Below are 22,882 nucleotides of genomic sequence, written 5' to 3' on the forward strand. Positions count from 1 at the left end.
AACATCAGGGACAGCATTTTATCACGGCAGGTAACTTTGCAGTGACAGAGCATTGGAGTGAAGAATTCTGGCTTTGTCACAATAGGAGACATTCCAGTGAGTGCAAGAGTGCCTTTAGCTCCAGGACCACAGAACGAATAGTGAGTGCACGCACACACACACACACACACACACACACACGGTAAGACATGTTTTACTCCTGACTGAATAAGGGTCTGCTTCACACACACGCACACACACGGCATAAGGCACCAACTGCTCAGATTCTAGTCCCAAACCCCAAAACCCTCTCCGTCTGTTATTTCACTGTTGGCCATATCAAAGTTACGGCTGGCCTCTAGTTGTGTGTGAGAAACCAATAAGGCTGTATTTTAGCAATCTAGAAAAGAGGTTCTCAACCTTTTGTAACTAAAGCCTCCCCAAGCCTCCTCTATCATGTGGTACGCCCCGCCGCTCCCAGTATTGGAGGACAGCAGGTATAATGATCATCTATTCTATATAAAATCTATCTATATATAACCTAATCTTGATAGATAGATAGATTTTTATGCTTTTGTGTTTTTGTACTTTTATGACTTTTATAAACCTATATAAATGGCAGGTATAGAACCATGAATGATATAAAATGTTTCTGAACACTATAACCACTTTGAACAAGAGAACTAGGCTGTAATAACGTGGACTATTTTACATGACACTTCACAATGCCATACTGGATTAAAAGTAAGTAAAAAATGATGTTAAAGTATGTGATGAGAAAATGACTCAAGCAGAAGTTTTCAAGTATTAAATATTATTTGTACTTAAGTATCAAAGGTACTTGGGTATAAGATGAGAAAAAGCGGTTAGAGCTTTCCATGTTTTTCATGGTTTATCAAGAGCCTTACAATAAAGACAAACAAGACAAAGGAAAACAATTATATATATTTTATTATTTATTTATTTATTTTATTTTTTATTTTTTGCCTGTATTAGGATGGACACTGCCCCCCTCTTTTTCCCCTCCAAAAGACTCTGTAAATTCTAAACTTACTACAGTCATTTAAGACTGGATGAATTGACTTTATCCCACAGCAATATCGAAGTGTTGATGCAATGATGAGGAGTTTTTTGTGTTTGTTGTGTTTTTTTAACAGCAGCTCTGACAATTCTGGATGTAATTCAAATCAATTTCAAATGTTTATATTAATGCCCTCGGTGTAACACGTTATCATTTCCAGACTAACATCTCATTCGTAGCGACTTTTAATGGCATAATCTCCAGATAATCCAGCTGTTGTTTTCTAACTTCAACTTTACTCTGGTGAAGTTTCCGGTAAAGGAACGTTCAACTTTTATGAAAGAAGACTTCAGGCAGTGTTCTCTGATGACGTATAAAGTATCGTTGTTGTTAGCGTGTCAGCTCTTTGAGGTGGATCAGATCTTAAGAACCATTTTGCTGATGGACAGACCAAAACAAAAAACATGTCCTAATGTCATCACATTTCTCTTAGCTTCCTTGAAATGAGAGCGTATGGGATGAAAGGGTTCATTTTACTGTAACCAATGTCCCTGAGTTTTTTTATTTATTCACCAGAATAAACATAACCGTTTGCTTTTAAATATGCAGTAAAGTTAAATCTGACATAAACATTAACCTTTACTTAACTACTTTATTACATTTCCCAAGTTGAAATATTCCTAAAACAAACCTAAATACAGTGACAATGATTTCTAATTCATTTCCCTACACCATTACAGCGAAGTATTGATGAATATGACTGTGATATTCAAAGCACTGTACTTTATGTGCTGCGTGTCGTTCGATAGTAAACCACGTCCGCTTTGCTTTTACGGGTCCGTGAAGAATCGACCAAACCTCGAGCGAATCTAAAGAGCGTGCCGTGTTTAATGTCTCGAACGCTGCAAAAGATCGTTTCATGACTCACGGTTCTCTAAAGCGTGCGTGACATTTTCACCGTCAACGCTGGTTCTTTAAACACACTTTTATCTGTGTCATCATTTATGCTCGTTTTACACAACACCGACGCTGTTACTAAAACAGTTCACTACGCCGGAAAGTCTATTTGATATTAAAACCCTATAATAAAGCATGGCATGGGTGTAGAATAGCGTGTGCCGTAGAGCCGTGGGGCGAGGGGATGCTGGGCTGACACGAAGGTGACCCGCAGGTGAAAATGAGAAACTTTGCGCTTCTGTAAGCAAAAAAGATGTTCCCTGCGGTCATGCCACCTAAGTTAGACGTTTTGCGTGCCGCGTAGGTGTGTGTAAGCGAGTAAGGAATAACAGATAGCAGGTCAAAGCGAACAGGGTGTTAAACATTGACAGTGAGGTCAAACATTTTAAGCTGCTCTGTAATCTCAAGACTAAAACCAGAAAAAAAAAAGAGAAAAACACATTTTTTAGATTTTAAATTTCTAAACCAGTGGAAAAGCTGGGGACTGATATATATATATATATATATATATATATATATATATATATATATATAGATAGATAGATAGATAGATAGATAGATAGATATTTTTAATCTGCACTACACACAGTGTAAAAGCAGAGCACTGCTCGAGGCTTTGCCTGGTGCAGAGTACACACTGTTAGCTTTGTGTGCATTAGTGGTTTGTGATATGGCATAAATATCATTAGGTAGCGTAGCTGCTCCTTGGTAAAGACAGCCCTAATTTGCATACCCATGAGCCCTTGTGGCTGCCCAATAATGTGATGCTTAATGTCCTTGTTCTGTTCAATTGTTAGGTAAGAAATGTGCTGTCTGGTTGTGTTATACCGGCATGTTGCCGGTTTACTTCTGCGGCTAACCACCACGCCCGCCATTTGTTGTGCTGTAAATGTGTGCCAATAAAACAGCAAGTGCATTATTATTATTTTTTTTTTACGATGCTTCCTGTTCAAGCTTCTTCCTCACCAACGCCACAATATTGATCTACGCCTTGATATTGTGGCATCGGTGAGCAAGAAGCCTGAAATTGTAAAAAATGTATAGTTGTGTAGGACGGTGTCCTAAAAGTATACACAGCGTACTCTCAGAAACGAGTAGCACATATTACATATTACAGAATACACATACTGTATCATAGCATTTACAGTACACTGACATGACATGTTCAATTATAGAGTATTATAGAGGATCCATCGATCCATTTTCTGTACCACTTTATCCTACACAGGGTCACGGGAAGCCTGGAGCCTATCCTAACCTATTTTCGGTATTAACTTAATGTAAGTAAAGCTCTACACTGGTTAATATTGTTAGTCAGTCTCACAAAACATGACTTATAAGTAATACCTCCTATGCCAAACATTTTAGCACCACAAGCTCCTGGAATCATTCGTCTCATGGATTATGAGTAATATTAGTTACATGCTAAGTCACAAGCACAAACCTACAGTACGTCCCCAGGCAATGCAAATGATTGCTGTCTAAAAGGCAGTTCCAAAGACATGATGAATAAAGATCTTATTAAATTTGCAATGATGCAATCGAAAACGCTCGTCACATTCTCTCTACTCATGACGAAAAAGGGCATGGATTGAGAAACCTAACATAAACTTACTAATAGAACAGAAACATATTATTATTATTATTATTATTATTATTATTTCCACAAAGACCTCATTTCACTAGACAAATAAGTAGAAGCTTCGCTGGCACGATCTCTGCTTGTGTTGACCAGTAGAGGGCATAACATGACAGAGGATCAGCCAACTGCTGCTCCAATACACAACATGTTCATTCCACTGACAGATCTGTTAAAACACTTATAATCAGTCTTTATTGGTCACATATACATTACAGCACTGTGAAATTCCTTTTCTTCACATAAGCCAGCATGTTAGGAAGTTGGGGTCAGAGTGTGGGGTCAGCCATGATACAGCGCCCCTGGAGCAGAGAGGGTTAACGGCCTTGCTCAAGGGCCCAACAGTGGCAGCTTGGCAGTGCTGGGGCTTGAACCCCCGACCTTCCGATCAGTAACCCAGAGCCTTAACCGCCTTATGGCACTTAGGAACCGATGAAACAGATGACTTTATAAACACCTAAAGGCACATTTATGCAGCCTATAATCACCATCATCATGAAGTGAACAATAGATGCTATTGGCACTGGATGGTTGGCCATCTACAATAATTAACCTACAACAGCGAAAGATAATTACATTTAACGATGCAAATTAGAGCAATTTGCAGAAGCAGTGACATTTCCGAACTAAATACCTTATGGCACAGGGTCATGCCGTTCAAGCCACCTCATCATTTAATGACAACAAATCCACTGACATCATCCTTATATCCTCTAATAATAATAATAATAATAATAATAATAATAATAATAATAAAATAATGACATATGGGCCTGGTTTGATCTCAGTGTAGCAGCTGACAGTTTGTATTGGATCTACCAATCAACACCAAGTGTCTGATTGTATCTCATGCACAGTCCACTGAACTCAATTTAACCATATAACAACACAAGGTGAGGGTCTGTCCTAACCTAATAACCAGTGTATTCAAGGTCACTCACAGGAATGATTGAGTGTGCTATCTTAGTTGCAATAAGCCATCTGAAGCCTGCTAATAATATAGACTTCGTGTGCTGAGTATGTTTGAATAGAATAGTATTGGAACAATGACAGCCCCTTAACTTCCAAATATAGGAGTTCTATTTGGACCCTTTGGACAGGGAAATGGTCTGCTGTAGGTTATTAGACGAAGAAGAGGCCTTGATTTGTCACATATACTGTACATTAGATCACAATGAAATTCTTTTTTCACATATGTGATTTCGTAAGCCATGATACGGCATCCCTGGAGCAGGAAGGGTTAAGGGTCTTGCTTGTGGTCCCAACAAGTGGCCGCTTGGCCTAATAGTTCCCCCAGAGGGACAGTCAAAGAACCCTTCGAAAGGCAGAAATGTTCATAAGTGCATAACAGCTACATTAAAAAATAAATGTGCCAGAAAAGGTTGTTTGCCGTTGTGATGACGTTGAAAAGAAAAAAAAAAAAAAACTTTTCCTAAAGAACCTTTAGGGTAACTGTAACAAACTTCACAACAGACAAGTTGGAGGCGGGACCCAGCTGAACGTAAATGATTAATAATAAACCAAACTCAAACAGAACAGAAAACACACAAACATAACACCAAACGCATGTGCGTCTGTCTCTCTCGCTGGCGCTTCCAGCCTCTCCTTAACTCTCTCTCTCTCTCTCTCTCTCTCTCTCTCTCTCTCTCTCACTCTCTCTCTCTCTCTCTCTGGCACTTCCATCCTCTCCTTTATCTCTCTCTCTCTCTCTCTTTCTCTCTCTCTCTCTCACACTGGTGCTTCCAGCCTCTCATTTATCTCTCTCTCTCTCTCTCTCTCTCTCTCTCTCACTGGTGCTTCCAGCCTCTCCTTTATCTCTCTCTCTCTCTTTCTCTCTCACACTGGTGCTTCTAGCCTCTCCTTTCTCTTTCTCTCTCTCTCTCTCTCTCTCTCTCTCTCTCTCTCTCTCTCTCTCTCTCTCGCGCGCGCGCTCTCTCTCTCTCTCTCTCACACTGGTGCTTCCAGCCTCTCCTTTATCTCTCTCTCTCTTTCTCTCTCTCACTGGTGCTTCCAGCCTCTCCTTTATCTCTCTCTCTCTCTTTCTCTCTCACACTGGTGCTTCTAGCCTCTCCTTTCTCTTTCTCTCTCTCTCTCTCTCTCTCTCTCTCTCGCGCGCGCTCTCTCTCTCTCTCTCTCACACTGGTGCTTCCAGCCTCTCCTTTATCTCTCTCTCTCTTTCTCTCTCTCACTGGTGCTTCCAGCCTCTCCTTTATCTCTCTCTCTCTCTTTCTCTCTCACACTGGTGCTTCTAGCCTCTCCTTTCTCTTTCTCTCTCTCTCTCTCTTTCTCTCTCTCGCGTGCGCTCTCTCTCTCTCTCTCTCTCACACTGGTGCTTCCAGCCTCTCCTTTATCTCTCTCTCTCCCAAAATCAGTGCCAGATGTGCATCCTCACCACCTGGCTTCTCCCTCTTCCTTTTCACAGTAACACTAGCTTCATAGTTCCAGGATTCCCGGTACAACCTTCAGCTTAGCTGAGTTTCATGTTCTCCCCGTTTCTGTGTATTCTCCTCCAGGTTCTTTGGTTTTCTCCAACATCCCAAAATCATCCTGGCAGGTGGATTTCCTACGCTAAATTGTGCCTAGGTTTCAACGTGTGCATGCATGCTGCCCTGAAATAGACTGGCGTCCCATTCAGGACTTGCCCCTGCCTCACAGCCAGTGTTCCCAGAATAAGCTTCAAATTCACCAGAACCCTGACCTGGATAAAGCAATGCAGCTTCATGTTATCACCATTTTGACTGTTTACAGCGAACTAAAACTGTATCACAATAAATATTACCATTTTGAGGATCTTTGTGGTGGAAAAATGATATTTCGTTTTATTATTGCTAAACAATCATAGCCCAGAACGGGAGAGCAAACATGGATCTTCTACATCGTTGCTCTAAAGAACCTCTCCTACCACCTCAAGATTTAAGCTTCATGATCCTATATTCTCATACATCAGCGTGACCACCTATCTCAGGAATCTGTCTGTCTGGACTGACATAAAGCCTCAGGCAACCATGCTTTTCCCTTCCGCTTCACCATCAAAATGAAGCATACCTACGAGTAAAAGCCCTACAGAGGACATTAATATTTCAGCATGCCTTCAGCACACAAGAGAAGTTCTAGTGAAAGCACATCCGCTAATCTGAACTCAGCCACAACACTACAGTGAGCCAGGAAGCCATACTGACATTGCTGCAGTGAATCGACTCCATAATGAACCTTAGTGTAGTCGAATAGCAAACACATAGACAGTAAAATCCAGCTCGGAGCAGTGTCGGTATAATAAAGTACCGCAGACAGACATACATTACACTATGGAGTGCAGGGGGACGATCCACTTCTTCCAGTTCCACAGATTTGCATATAGAAGCCACTTTTTAATTTATTAAGCAGTATGAGCATAAGCTTCAGGGTCAGTACCGGGGTTTACAAAAAGCTCAGCTCTATCCACATCAAAATGTTGTTCTAGTCAGCTTTTACGCATAACACACTCAGGCTAATGCTCAGGCAAAGGCTTCAAAACGAGATGTTATGTATTTCTGCTTTATATTCACAGCTGTAGGAGATCATTACCACAGCTGCTTCTATTCTAGATGCATTTTTTTTTTAGTTTTCATATTTAACTGCCCTATACCAGGAAAGAACAGAGTTTTTAAAAAAGGCTATAAAAAGCTTTATAGATTTTATGGAGCTTAGCAAACAGCAGTAGACTGCTTCACAGACCCTGAACACAGTATGAACGGTCTCAAAAGAGACGTGGGTTACACAGCCAGCGGGCATCCAAAGTAGAACACCGTCGTAATTAATTCGCTTGGATTGGTTTTAGAGGTTGTTTAATTACAGCAGGAAAGACCAATGACATTTTTCACAGAGCTAATGAAGAACTGCTAAATTCTGTTGGGAATTTTTTGCATTTTCTATCACTATACATGTAGTACACGCATCGACCAATCATGTCACAGCAAAGCCATGCTTAAAATCAGGCAAAAAGCTTCAGTTCATGTTCACATCAAACATCAGAATCAGGAAAAAATGTGATCTTGACTGGCATGGTTGTTGGTGGCAGACGGGCTGGTTTGAGTATTTTATACACCGCTGATCTTCTGGGATTTTCCACACGACGGTTTCTACAGTTAGACAGAATGATTTGAAGATCCAAAGAAATGTCTGGAGAGCGGCAGTTTTGTGGGCAGAAAAGCCTTGTTGATGAGAGAGGTCATAGAAGAATGGCAGACCGGTTCGAGCTGACAGGAAGGCTACAGTGACTCAACTAAGCACTCTTTATAACGGCGGTGTGCAGAAAAGCATCTCAAAACAAATGCATCTGAGCTACAACAGCAGAAAATCATATCGGGTCAGCCAAAAACAAGAATCTTGGCACAGGTTCATCAAAACAGTTGAAAATTGGAAAAAGACCAGGTAAAAGATCTTATTACATTATGTCTGAGAATCCTGTACATAAAATTCACCTTCCTGCACCTTGTTCATCTTATTTGGACGCAACAGAGAACTTCGAACCTCTCAAAAAAAATTATACGTCCTACTAGTCTCAGCTTTAAGGCCTTTTTTTGGGCCACAGAGTGTCTGGTATCTTTTGTACACCTTTCTGGCCACAAGCTTAAGAATCTTATCAGGTGCAAGCTCATTGGCTCTCTTGACTTTGGTTTATAAGTACACTTCTGTGCACTGGGTTGCAGCAGTAAAACAAACTTTGTCACTAAATCCTGAGCTTTTCGGCATAAGATATAATGACAATTTTAGCTTTTGAGTGGTGCAACGGAAACGTGGTCACCCTGTGGTCCGGAGATCACGAAATCAAATCCCGATGATGCCACAGCCATCTGTAACTGGGAGTCCAAGAGAGCAAAATCGGCTGTGTTCTCAGAGTGGGAGGGACGGTATACTCTGTCTCACCCTGGAACCACAGTGACACTAGGCAATCGTGGGCACCTGTAAGCTCATGTACGTGGAAGAGGGCAGATAGCACCTTCCTCCGAGTGTGTTACGCTGCTCTGTGATGCAGCACGAGCAGCAGTTCAGAAAGATGGGATTGGCTGGCTTCATGTGTCTCGAAGAAAGCACCATCATCCTCTGGGGCGATGAAATTCCCCAGACGGTGGAATTCATATGGTAGGGGAGAGCTGGCTGGAAGATGGGGAAAAAGAAGATTTTGACAAAGTTGGACTGGATGTTTAAAAGTTATTAAAGAGGGCTTTTTAAGAAGTTTGTGTTATGTGGTTGGTTGTGTGTCATGTCAGTCAAATCGCCTCTTTCTGTGAAACTAGACAGTTCTTGGCCACATTTATTGTTATAAATGTGCCAAAATCTTACTCAAAGGAATATGTACAGTACTGTGCAAAAGTTTTAGGCACATGCAAAGAAATGCTGTAGAGCAAAAAGAATTCAATTAAATGTTCCTCCATTTTTAAAAAGAAATAAAAAAAAGAGCAGTAAATAGTAATAAATGAAACAAAGGCAATATTTGATGTGATGACTCTTTGATTTAAAAACAAAAAAAAGTAGTCTCAGGTAGAATCAGTGTAGTTTTATAAGGAGCTGTAAGTTTTATTGAGCATCTTACAGAACCAGACACGGGTCTTCTGGAGACTTTGACTGTCGCACTTGCTTCTTTTTCCTGAAAAGTGTCTCTTACCACTTAATATACTGCTTTCTTTACTGACATACAAACATTTTTCTGTACCATTTACTTTTGTGCTGGAAAACCAATGTTTGGGAATCTAAAATGTTTTTGTACTGACTCGATAATGCAGAAGATAATGTAGAAGTTTGTACTGAAAAAAAAAAAAAATAGAGTGTGCCTAAGACTTTTGCACAGTGCTGTATATTTTAACCACAATCAGTGCTGTTTGCCTTTCCTCTGTATAGCCATTACTGTTATACTGTAATCCAACACTGCCCATGGGGAGGATGAGTACCACATTTGAGTCTTGGCTCCTCTTGTGGTTTCTTCCTGACTCCATCTCAAGGGAGTTTTTCTGGCCACTATTGCCTCTGGGTTCATTATTAAGGGTCCAAACCCAGGTGTCTGTAAAGCTGCCCTGTGACTACAACAACACAAATAACACTGCGCTGAAATACATTAGAATCCAGTTTTTCATTAGTTACCAGAGCAGACTTTATGGTCTAAACACGTCCTATTAAGCGTTTCGTCTGATCGTTTAGTACGGTCCGAAAGAACGTTCTCTTCAAGACAGCTGCAGTTTGTGTCCTAATTGTGTTTTTTTTAATGAAACATATCAATAACCCTTAGCAGTTCTGTCTTGACAGTATTAAATGTTTGTGCTGTATTTGGAGCATGAACGCTGTGCTGCATGGATCACGAATTGGCTTAGTATCTAGATGCGCTTCGAAATAAATACATACTAAAAATAGTTCTGCTGCTTTACGGAATTCTAAGACGGCTCTTTAGCGTAGGTTTCTCTATTAGCAATTCCAAAATCTCTTTTCACACACACACACACGCTCACTATGACAAAGAACCACACGCAGCATTCTTCTCCCTGTCTTTCTTTCCATGACACAAATATCATCTCTGTCATGGACGTGATTTTATAAACACTCATATGTTATCCATCTCTCTTCCAAAGAAACACAAATCCACATCAGGCATCTTTCATTGATCGCAGAAGCAAACCTGGCATCAAACTAAGCACAAAACCACCATCACTAATCACAGACTGTTCCAGGCAATTATCTCCTCAAACACTGAGCATGTGGAGGAGCGTCTGAGCTGTCACTCACAGCAGCTCGGCTGACAGCAAGCAAAGCTTGCAAGTTTTGTTCAGAGCTCAGCGCCTGAGAAAGTTCCCTAACATGATGTGAATGCAAATCTCTAGTGAGCGCTGCAGTGGACCTTTGCTCCAATATCTGAAGGCTCTCTCTTTCTCCTCTCTCCTTCTCTCGTTCTCTCACTCACACACAAACACACACAGCCTGAGGTGCTCGGCAAGAGAGAGCAAAACAAGGCCTGATTCAAATCAACTTTTAGCAGCAATGCCAGAAAGTTGATTCAGAGACTCTGTGCGCTCTGCAGCGCTCTGTGGAGGTTCCGATGCAGAACGCTGCAGGCTAAAGGACACACAGCGGGGACGGGAGACACACAACCTTCCTCCCACTGTCACGGCGTGTCACCGAGTCTAAAATAGAATAATGTTTTCACAGAATTTAATTACAAAAACAACACATATTCAGAGTTGTGAGTTCGTAGAAGGAGTAGGAGAGAAGCACAAATACCTGTTCAGCCACTGGAAACACTTACTGCTTTATTGATGTGTTGTTAAAATCCCAGATTAAAGCCGTGTCAGGAAGAAAACACCACGCCCAAGAAATAAACCGCTTATAGCGCACGTTCTACACTACTTAGGAGTCCTGGGGTTAGGAGGTTAGGAGCATCACTCCATTCAGCATCTACATCAATTAGCCCTGGTGAGCAAATGTCAGTATAAGGTGGTAATGAAGTAGGCGGTAACCACAGCAACAGTGCTTATTAAACTTGGTACATATATGTTTAAAAAAACGGTTATGTGTATGTAAAAATATTTGAACGTTCTTTTCAGATATAGATATGAGTTAGGGAGCAAGAAATAACACCATTTTAGTACTGATTCCTTTACTTGAGAGGAACCCAAAGTCGATTTACGATCGCAGAAATGAACGCAAAATCACTCAAACTCCACAATATTAAAAGATGTTCCGCAGACGTGGGCCAACGCCATCGCGACACACGTTCAGCCGAAGCCCTCTTCGATTCATGCGCGTCAAACGAGTACAGCTAAAAGGTCTCAAAAAGAAAAAAAAAACCTCCACAAATTGCATCGCAAATTTTGAAAATTACACATGACAACAATCATTAAAAAAAAAAAAAAAAAAATGAGTAAAATACTGTACGGTCTGAAAATTTAAAATGGAATCCATTCTGTTCTAGGTGACATGGGATAGTGAGATTATAAATGATTACTCTTCTGCAACTGCACACTATACAGCACTAGGTGTGTTAAAAGGATGCTCAGTATGAACATACTGTGAATAAGAGTCCTGGGATGAGCTCAGGAACATCAGCTAAGGCTGCTGAGCCTGTCCAAGTACACCACACAGCCAAAGGTGTGTGGACACCTGACCATCGCACCAATAAGTGTGTCTTCTCCAAACTGCTGCCATAAAATTGGAAGCACACAATTGTCTAGAATGCCTTTGCATGCTGTAGCATCACGATTTCTCTTCATTGGAACTAATCACAATTGAATTGGAGATAAAAAAAATTCCCTTACTTAATATTTTGTTCATTTTTTGGGACACATAATACTCGGCAATATAAATGACAAGGAAATACTAGAAATGATGAGGTCACTACAGCTGTGATTTAAAGATTTAAACCATTAAAACAGTGGTTCTCAACCGGGGGGGCGGGGGGGCGGGGGGGGGGGGGGAGAGATCGGAAGGGAAGGTGCAAATTGTTTTCAAGAAGAAAAAAAAAAACACAGACAGGACATCATTTGAGTACTCTGTGTATTTAATTGATTTTCAAATAGAATGCGCATAAATGAAAAACCCTGCATTCCCTCTCGCTCTGTATTTTCTTTTTGCTGGGAGAGGCAGAGCTTAGCTCGCCTTCGTGAGGTCTTGCTTTCCCGCTGCACTCTCACCTCTCTCTACGTCTGCTCTGTTCAGTGAGTGGCTGAGAGCCGGAGATTTAACAATGTCATGTCCCGATTTACATCATTCGTACGCGAATGTTTTTAGAACGCAAGACGAATGGAATGCAACATGTTTTACATGTAAAATATTCCACGTTATTACGGCCTAGTTCTCTTGTTCAAAGTTGTTATAGTGTTCAGAAACACTTTCGAACATTCATGGTTCCATACCTGCCATTTATCTATCTATCAAAAACAGATTATAGATTAGGTTATATATAGATAGATTTATATAGAATATAGATCATTATTATACCTGGTCTCCTCCAATATGGGGGGTGGGGGGGGTGGCATGTCACATGATAGGGGAGGCTTGGGGGTGCTTTAGTTACAAAAGGTTGAGAACCTCTTCATTAAAAAAAGGAAATGAATAAAAAGACTGATTTTACTGACTGCTCAATTCTAAATGGTCAGAAGGTGTTGATTCATTTTCTGCGACAGCAGTTCTGACAGTGATTCTGTATGCAAGGTTTATATTAATGGCTTGTTAACATACGTGATCATTTCTCTATGAACAGCCATCACAGCGAGTTGTATGATCGGTGCTCGGTCGATAGGGTGAAATTTTCTATTCTATTCCTTTCAGTTTTACATTGTTGGATGGAGTCTCCAGTGTCAGCACTTTGTGACAGTCAGAGGTCATACTGTAAAGGTTTCCAACAAGGGAATGTCAGAGGGTTTTGCGTTTTTTTGAGGGGGGTTTTTGCGCCATATTAACTTTCACAACTATTCACAAACAGTTTATAGCTGTTATAAGTGATAACTGCAACTAACCTGTTTTGTGGATGTTCAACAACATTAAATGTAACTATAAATGGATAAAACGTATGATGATTTTTTTAAAGGATCAAAAAATGGTGTGGTACGATAGTAAGAAAACACTCAGCGATGTGCTCTTATTGGAAAATAATTAACTCTCAGGTGGTAACAGTAACTCCGCGTCACATCAGGCTGCATTGCACCACCCTGTCGTTGATTATTTTCCTATAACTGCGAGCCCAGTCATGTTTTATTCCTTACTTGTCGCATTTATATATCAGCTATCAGCTTAAGGAGGTTCGGAGGAGGGAATAACCAATCCTCCATGAGCATATCAACTGCTGACCCCTAGTAAAGGGCTTATTTCCCTCTGTTAGAGGTCTCTGGCCTCCACTGAACAGATCCTCAATTAGATTAAAGAATGTGCTTAGGTGTGCTAATTTCCCTGAATGGCCAAATAATTTTTCCTACAAAGACACCCCCATCCCCACCCAACTATGGGATGATCTTCTTGTCAGTATCTGACATTCAGATGCAGTCTTAATCATTAAGTCTAGGTAGAAAACATACCTGGTTAGTCCTTGTGCTAACAACTTCTCTCCTAAATAAACATGCAGATCTGAAGATTTATTTACACATAGAGAATTGTGGTCAATTAGGATGTTGGTAATAATGTCCCATCTCTCTCAAGTGATTTATTGACGTTGAAGTCGAAGTATGATGATGTATGGCTCAGGGTGCTCTCACTATGGTTCTGCTTTCTGGCTCTCCCTTTTAGTTAAGCTGTCATAGCTAGACCTGTGGGAGTCCCTGTTTACACTATACTTACCAAACACACCCTGTCTTAGGAATTGTACACACCTATCATTTCGAACAACCTGTTATTTCTGTCTCGAGCTCTATGTTTGCTCCTTCTCTCTGATGTGATGGTGATGCAAGATTCTGCGAGGCTGGAGTAAGATCCTAATACAATAAGCCTGCGGTGGGGTTCTTCTTACCTGCCAGACCTGCATAAACCTGATGCGCTTCATCTGCTACGGTTCCTCCTTTTTAGGAGCCTCTACATAAACAACTGGGATGGACAACGGATGCCGCAGAGACATACACTTCCAAATAAGTGCTGCTGTGATAATCAATGATTGTAGTCCATCTAAAAATCTTAGATTTTCATATCAAGACTTATCCTTATCCTCAGTTTAATATCCAAATCACAGGCTGTGATATTACAGAGAGGACAATGTGTCCTACATTTAAGTTTTTGCCAGTCCAATATTTAAGTTTTTGATAATGATAATGAGTCTTTATTGGTCACATATACATTATAGCACAGTGAAATTCTTTTCTTCACATCCACCAGCATGCCAGGAAGTTGGGGTCAGAGTGCAGGGTCAGCCATGACACAGCGCCCCTGGAGCAGAGAGGGTAAAGAGCCCAACAGTGGCACCTTGGCAGCGCCGAGGCTTGAACCCCGACCTTCTCATCAGTAACCCAGAGCCTGGCAGTGCTGGGGTTTGAACCCACTACCTTCCAATCAGTAACCCAGAGCCTGGCAGTGCTGGGGCTTGAACCCCCAACCTTCCGACCAGTAACCCAGAGCCTGGCAGTGCTGGGGCTTGAACCCAGCCATGGCAAAGTTACCTCTGGCTTTCTGATGACATCCCTTGTGTAAAGGAACTACTGTTTGTTATGGAGGTTATATCCATTTTGTTTATATACATAAACCTATAACTTATATATAACGTTTTGGCTCAGTGATGATCACGTTTGCCTTGCACCTCCGGGGTTGGGGGTTCGAATCCCACCTCCATCCTATGTGTGCAAAGTTTGCATGTTCTCCCCATGCTTCAGGGGTTTCTTCCCCAGTCCAAAGACATATGCTGTAGGCTGACTGGCATACCCAAATTGTCCGCAGTGTGTGAAATTGTGTGCGATTGTGCCCTATGATGGATTGGTACCACATCCAGGGTGTACTCCACCTTGTGCCTTGAGTTCCCTGGGATAGGCTCCAGACTCCTCCGTGACCCTATGTCATATAAGTGATATGGAAAAAGGATGGATGGATATATTGCATTATTAAATAGTCAGATAAACCAGTAAAGTTTCTAATCTACAAGTTAAGCAATGTGCACAATGAATTAACCTTGGCAAAATATTGTAAACAGCTGGCAGCAGACTGGCGCAGCAGATTCATTGCTCCAGGGTCCCTGGTTCGATCCTGATCTTTGTTAATGTTACTGTCTGTGCTTCCAAAAACACGCTACTAGGTGTTATGGCTATGCTAAACTGCCCCTTGCTGTGAATATATGTGTGAATATGTGTGCATGCATGATGCACTATATTTGCAGGCAGTATTCCTGCGTCACACCCAGTGTTCAGAGAACAGACTGTGCAGGAGTGTAGGAAAAAGTGTTGGGAGCAGCACTGGACACTAGCCTAGTTTCCATCCCTCTGCTGGAATAAGTTACAAGCCAACCTTAATAATTACATTTAACTTTATTATACAAGCCATGGAAATAAAATATTTGCAACCGTACCTCTATAATGTAGAATAGCTACAAACTCGAATTAGACTCTAGTTCTCAAGTGGGTTATTGAGTATAAGACTGGAAAAGGTCAGAATTTCATGGAACATAAATATGTTTGTATGCAAAAAAAAATTAAAACACTGCCAAAATTCGGAACTGATCTGATCACGACTTAAGAGTAATGCTAACAAGGATACATGACATCTACATAAACCCTTCACAGAACCTGATATACATCTACATACACATTTATAAAAGTTTATTCCACTAGTTTTCAGCTGACCGGTTCATTTTCATGAATTTTGCCATCAAGTTGACATAACACCTGAGGTTTCGAAATAACACCGAGTTATGACACTTCCAGCTAACTTACATTAGACTGACGTACTTGGAAGAAATTGGCACGTCTAAAATAAGTTTATTTTGTACTTGCCACATGGTAGTAATAATACCTACATGGAGAGCATGGTTATAACATAACCACGCATTATAACATGTTATAACATGGCTATATATGTAATACACCGTAAATGTTTCAACAGTGACAGTAATTGCACTAGAACAACAGATTTAACTACAGCTTCTCTGGTCATTAAGTAAAGTGTGTTTTTTATTTCTGTATAGAAGACTGTTCGGAATACTTATGACAATGTTATGGCACTGTAATGACAGTTATGTATTTACTCTAGCGCTTAAGTAAAGTCAGATTCATCCATGGGTCAGTGAATATGTGCGGCATGGTTATGACAGAATTATGCACATGTTGTCTAATTGTAAATTACAGAGATTGATCGTGATGTCACGTTACCATTATCATATGATTGCAAAGGCACATAATAATGAAAATATCCTGACTCGACCGTACAAAAATCTGTCACTTAACTTGGGTCTAATGTCAAACTGATAAAAATCAGCCTTGGAATACGTCTTTATAAATGTGTATGTAGGTTATCATAGAGGGTAGGTGTTGTGTTGCCTTCGTAACATTACACTTAAAGTGCACCTATTATGGTTTTTCACATATTCCCTTTCATGTAGTGTATTATAGAGCTGTTTGTGAATGTATAAATGTCTGCAAACTTTCAAAAATCAAAGTACACGACAAATGGCGTTATTGACTCCCATAAGAAGGAAGCGATTCTGAACAGATGAATCGAGTCGTTAGTGATTCCAGACTTACTTTCTGTACTAATCTACGTAGGTTAGTTATAACAAAAATCCCCGCCTCTGGTCTTCATCGGCTGCTCACAAACAGACGGAGCTGAAACTCGTTATGGTAGTGGGTGTTTCCTTTTCGACACACGCTGACAGCGGTAGACCAATCATAACAAACAGGGACATCTGACCAATCAGAGCAGAGTATGCTCTCTGAAAGGAGGAGTTTAGAATGAATCCTTTAGAACGGATCATTGAACGAGTCGTTTTTGACACTGAGGAAAAAAGGTCATGCTGCGGTTTAAATTATGAGCACGTTAAAGTGTTTTTTGACCTCGGATGCATGTAAATCTATTGTACGAGACCTTTAAAACGAAATTAGGCACGTTTCAAAACCATAATAGGTGCGTTTTAATAAAGCAAAGTGTCTACACTGAACTATCTACTAGGTGCACAAAATCTGATCGGGTTTACATGCACTTAAGAAATCTGATTACGGAATGAAAACTTCACACCTTAGTGATGCGGGTAATAATTAAATGAAATATACACCTGACAACAACAACAACAACAACAAAAATGTTAAGTTCTTGATGCTGGTAGATATATATTCATGGATTTAATGGTTGTATAATAGCTGTGTATAATGTTGTTGCTAACTGGTACCTGCTGAAGACACACTAAGCAGACGTTATAGGATAATGTCTTATGGTACGTATTGTGTTTGAGTGTGCGTGAAGTATCTGCCTCCCATGTTTACAGGTCCAGTGAAGGGGTAACATGAACTTTCTCTCTCTCTCTCTCTCTCTCTCTCTCTCTCTCTCTCTCTCTCTCTCTCACACACACACACACACACACACACACCAGCAACCAATGGAAGCAGGCCGTAACTGGAGAAGCTGAGTGAACAATGGAGATATTGTGCTGGGCTATGGAAAGATGGGTAATGGGATAAAGAATGCACTCAAAAGATATAGACTGCAGCTGATCAATAGCAAGTGTGTGAACACAGACTGGAAAGACACTCCGCTCACACTCTCAGATCTCTCCCTACCTTTCCAGTTCTCAATATGTTCCTTTTATTCAAATTTCTTTACTCTGTGTGTGTGTGTGCGCACGTGTGTGTGTCCAGATCAGACAAGAGCACAAAACACGGCATAAGCAACAACCACTAATACACAAACGCACACAAGCTGCACCGACTGCTCTAAAGTTGAAGTGAGCCACAAGTGTACACTTACACACTCCAGCAGCTCCATCTGCTGCATTCAGAAAAGGAGGCTCCTCGTAGCCAGCGCTCATCTGTAAAGAGTGAGAAATGAGGAGAGAGAAAAATGACTAACGAGAGTGAAATGATAACATTTATGAGGAGTAGAGGCCAGCGAATCAGCGCTAGAGAGAATGAAGAAGGGATTCGGAAAGAGAAAGAGCAGGAAAGAGAGCAGGAGCGCAGGGCAAGCCACTTTGCTACAGTTTGGTTGGAGTTCAAGGACCGCAACCTGAAACATGCCTGCGAGTATATCCTCAGTCACTTCACCATATACTGTACATCTTGTAAAAACCTATCCTCCAGTCCTGTTGCAACACTCAACTAAACCAGCTGTTATAATACTGATTGTCTGTCCTTACCTCAGAGCTGCCCTGCCACTGCTCCTGCATGGCTGCGAGTGTGTGAGAGAAGATTCAGGCAGACAGTACAGTGTGTACAGGCTCGACAGAATGGCTCCCCTCTCTCTGGCCAGCAAAGTGTGTGCGTGTGTGTGTGTGTGTGTGTGTCTGAGATGAGGGGCAGCCCTGAAGTGCTTTCCCATCGCTGCAATCAGCGCTCTGCGGCACATAACGTAGTCCACTGCAGGAAACCCTGCCAAGCAGGAACCAAAAAGACCAGGGCCAGAGTGTGCACCCGGAGCAGTTTCAGTGTAACACCGGGACCTGAGAATACCACAGAGCAACGCATTTTCTCAAGTATCATTTCACTAAGTGAGAAAAGATCTTACTGCTATCATCAGCTTAGCTATTTACAGACTCCCACTCAGTACAGGAGAGACTTTTTGATGCTGAATGAATGTGTGGAGGTAAGAATGCAAAAGTGCGTGACTTTGGGTGTAGCTGAAACAAGAATCGGGCGGGCGACATCTTATGCAGATGATACAAGATGACAGATAAAAGGCTAATAATTTTAAATGAGCGTTTTCAACCTAGTCTGGTCACTGATCGGAAGGTCGAGGGTTCAAGCCTTGGCACTGCCAGGCTCTGGGTTACTGATCGGAAGGTCGAGGGTTCAAGCCTTAGCACTGCCAAGCTCTGGGTTACTGATCGGAAGGTCGAGGGTTCAAGCCTTAGCACTGCCAAGCTCTGGGTTACTGATCGGAAGGTCGAGGGTTCAAGCCTTAGCACTGCCAGGCTCTGGGTTACTGATCGGAAGGTCGGGGTTCAAGCCTTAGCACTGCCAGGCTCTGGGTTACCGATCGGAAGGTCGAGGGTTCAAGCCTTGGCACTGCCAGGCTCTGGGTTACTGATCGGAAGGTCGGGGGTTCAAACCCCGGCACTGCCAAACTGCCACTGTTGGGCTCTTGAGCAAGGCCCTTAGCCCTCTCTGCTCCAGGTATCATGACTGACCCTGCGCTCTGACCCCAACTTCCTGGCATTCTGGGTTATGCGAAGAAAAGATTTTCACTGTACTGTGACCAATAAAGACTCATTACCATTATCATTAGTCTCTATCCTAGTCTCTATCTACTACGTCCATCGTATGTGCAATGACCAAGGACAAGAGTCGTACTAAGAAACATAAGGAAAACTTGTTTACTCTAAACCCACTTATAAAGGAAGCCCAAGCACAATGCACAACAAGTACGGCACAACAATCCAAGTTGTTGAATTACGTCGATAAACAGTTATTCAAACGTACCCGTTTGACACTTCCGTGAACATTAAGCTCTAAAGCTTTCCTGGTACTGCATCACTGACGTAGTTGTGTGGGAAAATACAAAACAGTGTTTTGTAAGACATTCTTTCATCCTGTCAGAGTGTGTTTGTAGTGTGTAGTAAATTGGTTTTACTGTATGTGTCAAAACTACCAAAAGTACCGGCTCATAGGCTTGCATTACGAGTGAGTATTGAGTAAACAGGCTTTGCGTCCTTTCTCAGTACAGGAAAACTTGTCAAAACTCTTAATTCTTTCATCCATCTTCAGTAACCATTTTATCCTGGCCAGGATCAAGGTGAATCCGAAGCCTATCCTGGGAACACTGGGAGCAAATGCACATATGCCAATCCAGGGAAAACCCCACTCCATCACAAAGTACCACACACACACACACATTCACACGCTCATTCACACATAAGTACGGAAGCCCAACGCGGCCATGCATTATTGTTTTTTTCTCTTTCTTGTTTTCTCGAAAGCTCAGCGCAATCCTGCAGCGTCATGAACGAATGAGTTTTTTACTTTGATCAGGGACTCACTCAAGTTGAAATAGCTCTGTGTCTGTCACGTCACATTAGTGTCCGACACTTGAGAAGGTGTTTATGGTATTGTCTCGTACACTACAGATGCATTAAATAACATTCCAAGCATAGGCTTACTTTGAAAGGTTAAATCAGTTGGGTTCCAGAATGACTCTGCAAGTGGCGGTATCAGCTAGCTTCACCACACCATAGCAGTGAACCCTGCTACTCCCACTTCTGCTTTCTTCACCAGAGTAGTGACCGTTTCATTCACCAGCATGACACCAACACACACTGAACTGGCCATTAAACTCCGCTGTTTATAGTCCAACAAATGATTCAGCTTCCACATCAGTCTGTATACAGTACAAGCTAGTTCTTTTACAGCTTTTAGACGAAACAAGTAGAACTCGCTGCCAATGGAGTCGACAGGGATGCCACTGCCTATGACCATTCTAGGTCATGCTTGTTGCATGCCAGAAATACCCTTAAAATATGCACTATAAGCTCTGCACTTATATATCACATTTGTTTTTTTACCTTTCTACAAAGCACTTTACACTGTGTCGCATTCACCCATTCACACACACCAATGGTAGCAGAGCTGCCATGCAAGACATTGGGAGCAATTTTGGGTTCAGTGTCTTGCACAAGAATGTGGAGTGTGGAGTAAACCCTATGATTAGTGGACAAACCGCTCTACCACCTGAGCCGCAGCCGCCAAAAGGCTTGTATATGGCCAAAGGTTTATACCCAACTGACCATCACACCTACATGTGGTTCTTCCCCAAACTGTTGCCACAAAGTTGGAAGCACACGATTGTATAGAATGTCTTTGTATGCTCTAGTTTTACAATTTCCCTTCACTGGAACTAAGGGACCCAAACATGGTCCAGTAAGGCAATGTTCCTGTGTACAAAGCGTGCCCCATGGAGACATGGGTCGCCAAGTTTGGTGTGGAAGAACTTGTGTGGCCTGCACAGAGCCCTGACCTCAACCCCACTGCACACCTTTGAGATGATTTGGAACTGTGCACCAGGCCTTCTCACCTGACCAAAGTGCCTGACCTCAGTAACGCTCTTGTGGTTGAATGAGCACAAATCCCCACAGCCACGCTATAAAAAATCTAGTGGAAAGCCTTCTCAGAAGGGTGGAGGTTATTACAACAGCAAAGGGATGGGATGTTCAACAAACACATATGAAAGCGATGATCCGTACTATGTTTATAATGACTTTACTCCTCTTCTAATGTCACCAATATTAAAATACCAATTGTTTTGAGAATAAGTGCACAAGACGTATAGGCTTTATGAATGTATATATGTTCTGCATCCTTGCTAAACTAATCCAACCTCACAATTATTTTGAATAGATTAAAATGTGTAGCATGAATTTGTGTTCTCTTCAATGACCATTTTATTGCACCTATTATTCTTCTATTTAACAGATTAATAAAAGAACATTATTCATTAGAACCAGATATAAACTTCATTCAGATTAATCTTAATCTGTTTACGCTATCGTGATTGAGTTGTATACATTTTTATTCCGATTGAGCATTCAAATTATTAAAAGATTATTATGCTGCATGTAAACATAGCCAGCAAGTCTCTGTATTGGTACTGTGAAGACTTGATGAATGAAAGCACTCTCCTGGCTCGTATTACACCCACCCCTCATCAACTGCACCTCCAATTCCCTATTCATACTCGATGAGTCACACTTATCTGCTAGAAACAGAGAGTCAAGGTGTTTACAAAGTACTTCACTGAATGAGGCTGTACAGGTGCAGATAGACTGGGAAAAAAGGTTGCCTGTGAGAGAGATTTTACAGTTGCAATAAGAATTATTCAACACCCATCGCAAATCAGGTTTATTGTCAAAACGTACAGACTTTCAGCTGTTTGCAATGAACGAATCAAACAAAAGCAATTAAAATAGTTATACACATCGAATACTTCAAGGGGTTTCCCCAAATTCAACTGAAAATGCAAGTTATAATGATTTCTCCAGTTTCAAAATTATTCAACGCCCTGAACAGAATCCATCACAACAGCACAGATATGCAAAACAGGTGTTGTCTCAAGCAAACCTGATAAACTAATCAAGGGCTTCATTAGTTGCACCAGGTGTGCTTGAGTTGGAACACATGAAATTCCTGAACCGGCTAGGGTCAGAAAATACATGAAATAATTGGACGGGGCAGAAAAAGGAAGCTATCAACGTCTGCAACCAGATTTCTGAGAAGACAGGTTGTGAAAAACCCTCGAGTAACTGCAAAAGACCTGCAGCAAGACTTGGTGGCAACAGGCACTGAGGTTACAGTGAGTATCAGTATACTATACAAGTATCAGGAAATCCTAGGAGAAAACGTCATGCCTTCCAAGAGGACAATGGTAAATGGTCTGTACTTATATAGCGCTTTTATCCAAAGCGCTTTACACTGGTTCTCATTCACCCATACACACCAGTGGTAGCAGAGCTGCCATGCAATGCGCTAACTTCCCATCGGGAGCAACTTCAGCGTCTTGCCCAAGGACACTTCATTATATGAAGTCATGTGGGCCGGGAATCGAACTGCCAACCCTACGATTAGTAGACAACCCGCTCTACCACATGAGCCACAAACGCCCCAAGCAATGATCCCAAGCATACCTCATGAGGAATGGGCTAAGATTCCTCAGGAACGCTG

The 22,882-nt window shown here is 41.6% G+C and overlaps 1 protein-coding gene across 26 annotated transcripts in view; it reads right to left on the reverse strand.

Annotated features, from left to right (window-relative positions):
- dlg2 (discs, large homolog 2 (Drosophila)) overlaps positions 1–22,882 on the reverse strand; it is a 284,477-nt gene that overhangs the window by 186,806 nt on the left and 74,789 nt on the right. The window contains exons 1-2 of one of the 26 annotated variants that reach the window (XM_047161127.2): positions 18,370–18,561; positions 17,982–18,042 (exon numbers count right to left, since the gene is read on the reverse strand). The exons of 24 other annotated variants lie outside the window; for them this stretch is intronic. In XM_047161127.2, the coding sequence (XP_047017083.1) occupies positions 17,982–18,008 (27 nt within the window). In that variant the 5' untranslated portion in view covers positions 18,009–18,042; positions 18,370–18,561. Of the gene's footprint in view, positions 1–17,981; positions 18,043–18,369; positions 18,562–22,882 lie in introns of those variants that run through there. One more of the 26 variants, XM_047161126.2, reaches the window with a different exon arrangement.

Source organism: Ictalurus punctatus, chromosome 16 (genome assembly GCF_001660625.3).
Source record: "Ictalurus punctatus breed USDA103 chromosome 16, Coco_2.0, whole genome shotgun sequence".
In the NCBI taxonomy this organism is placed as follows: Eukaryota; Metazoa; Chordata; class Actinopteri; order Siluriformes; family Ictaluridae; genus Ictalurus; species Ictalurus punctatus.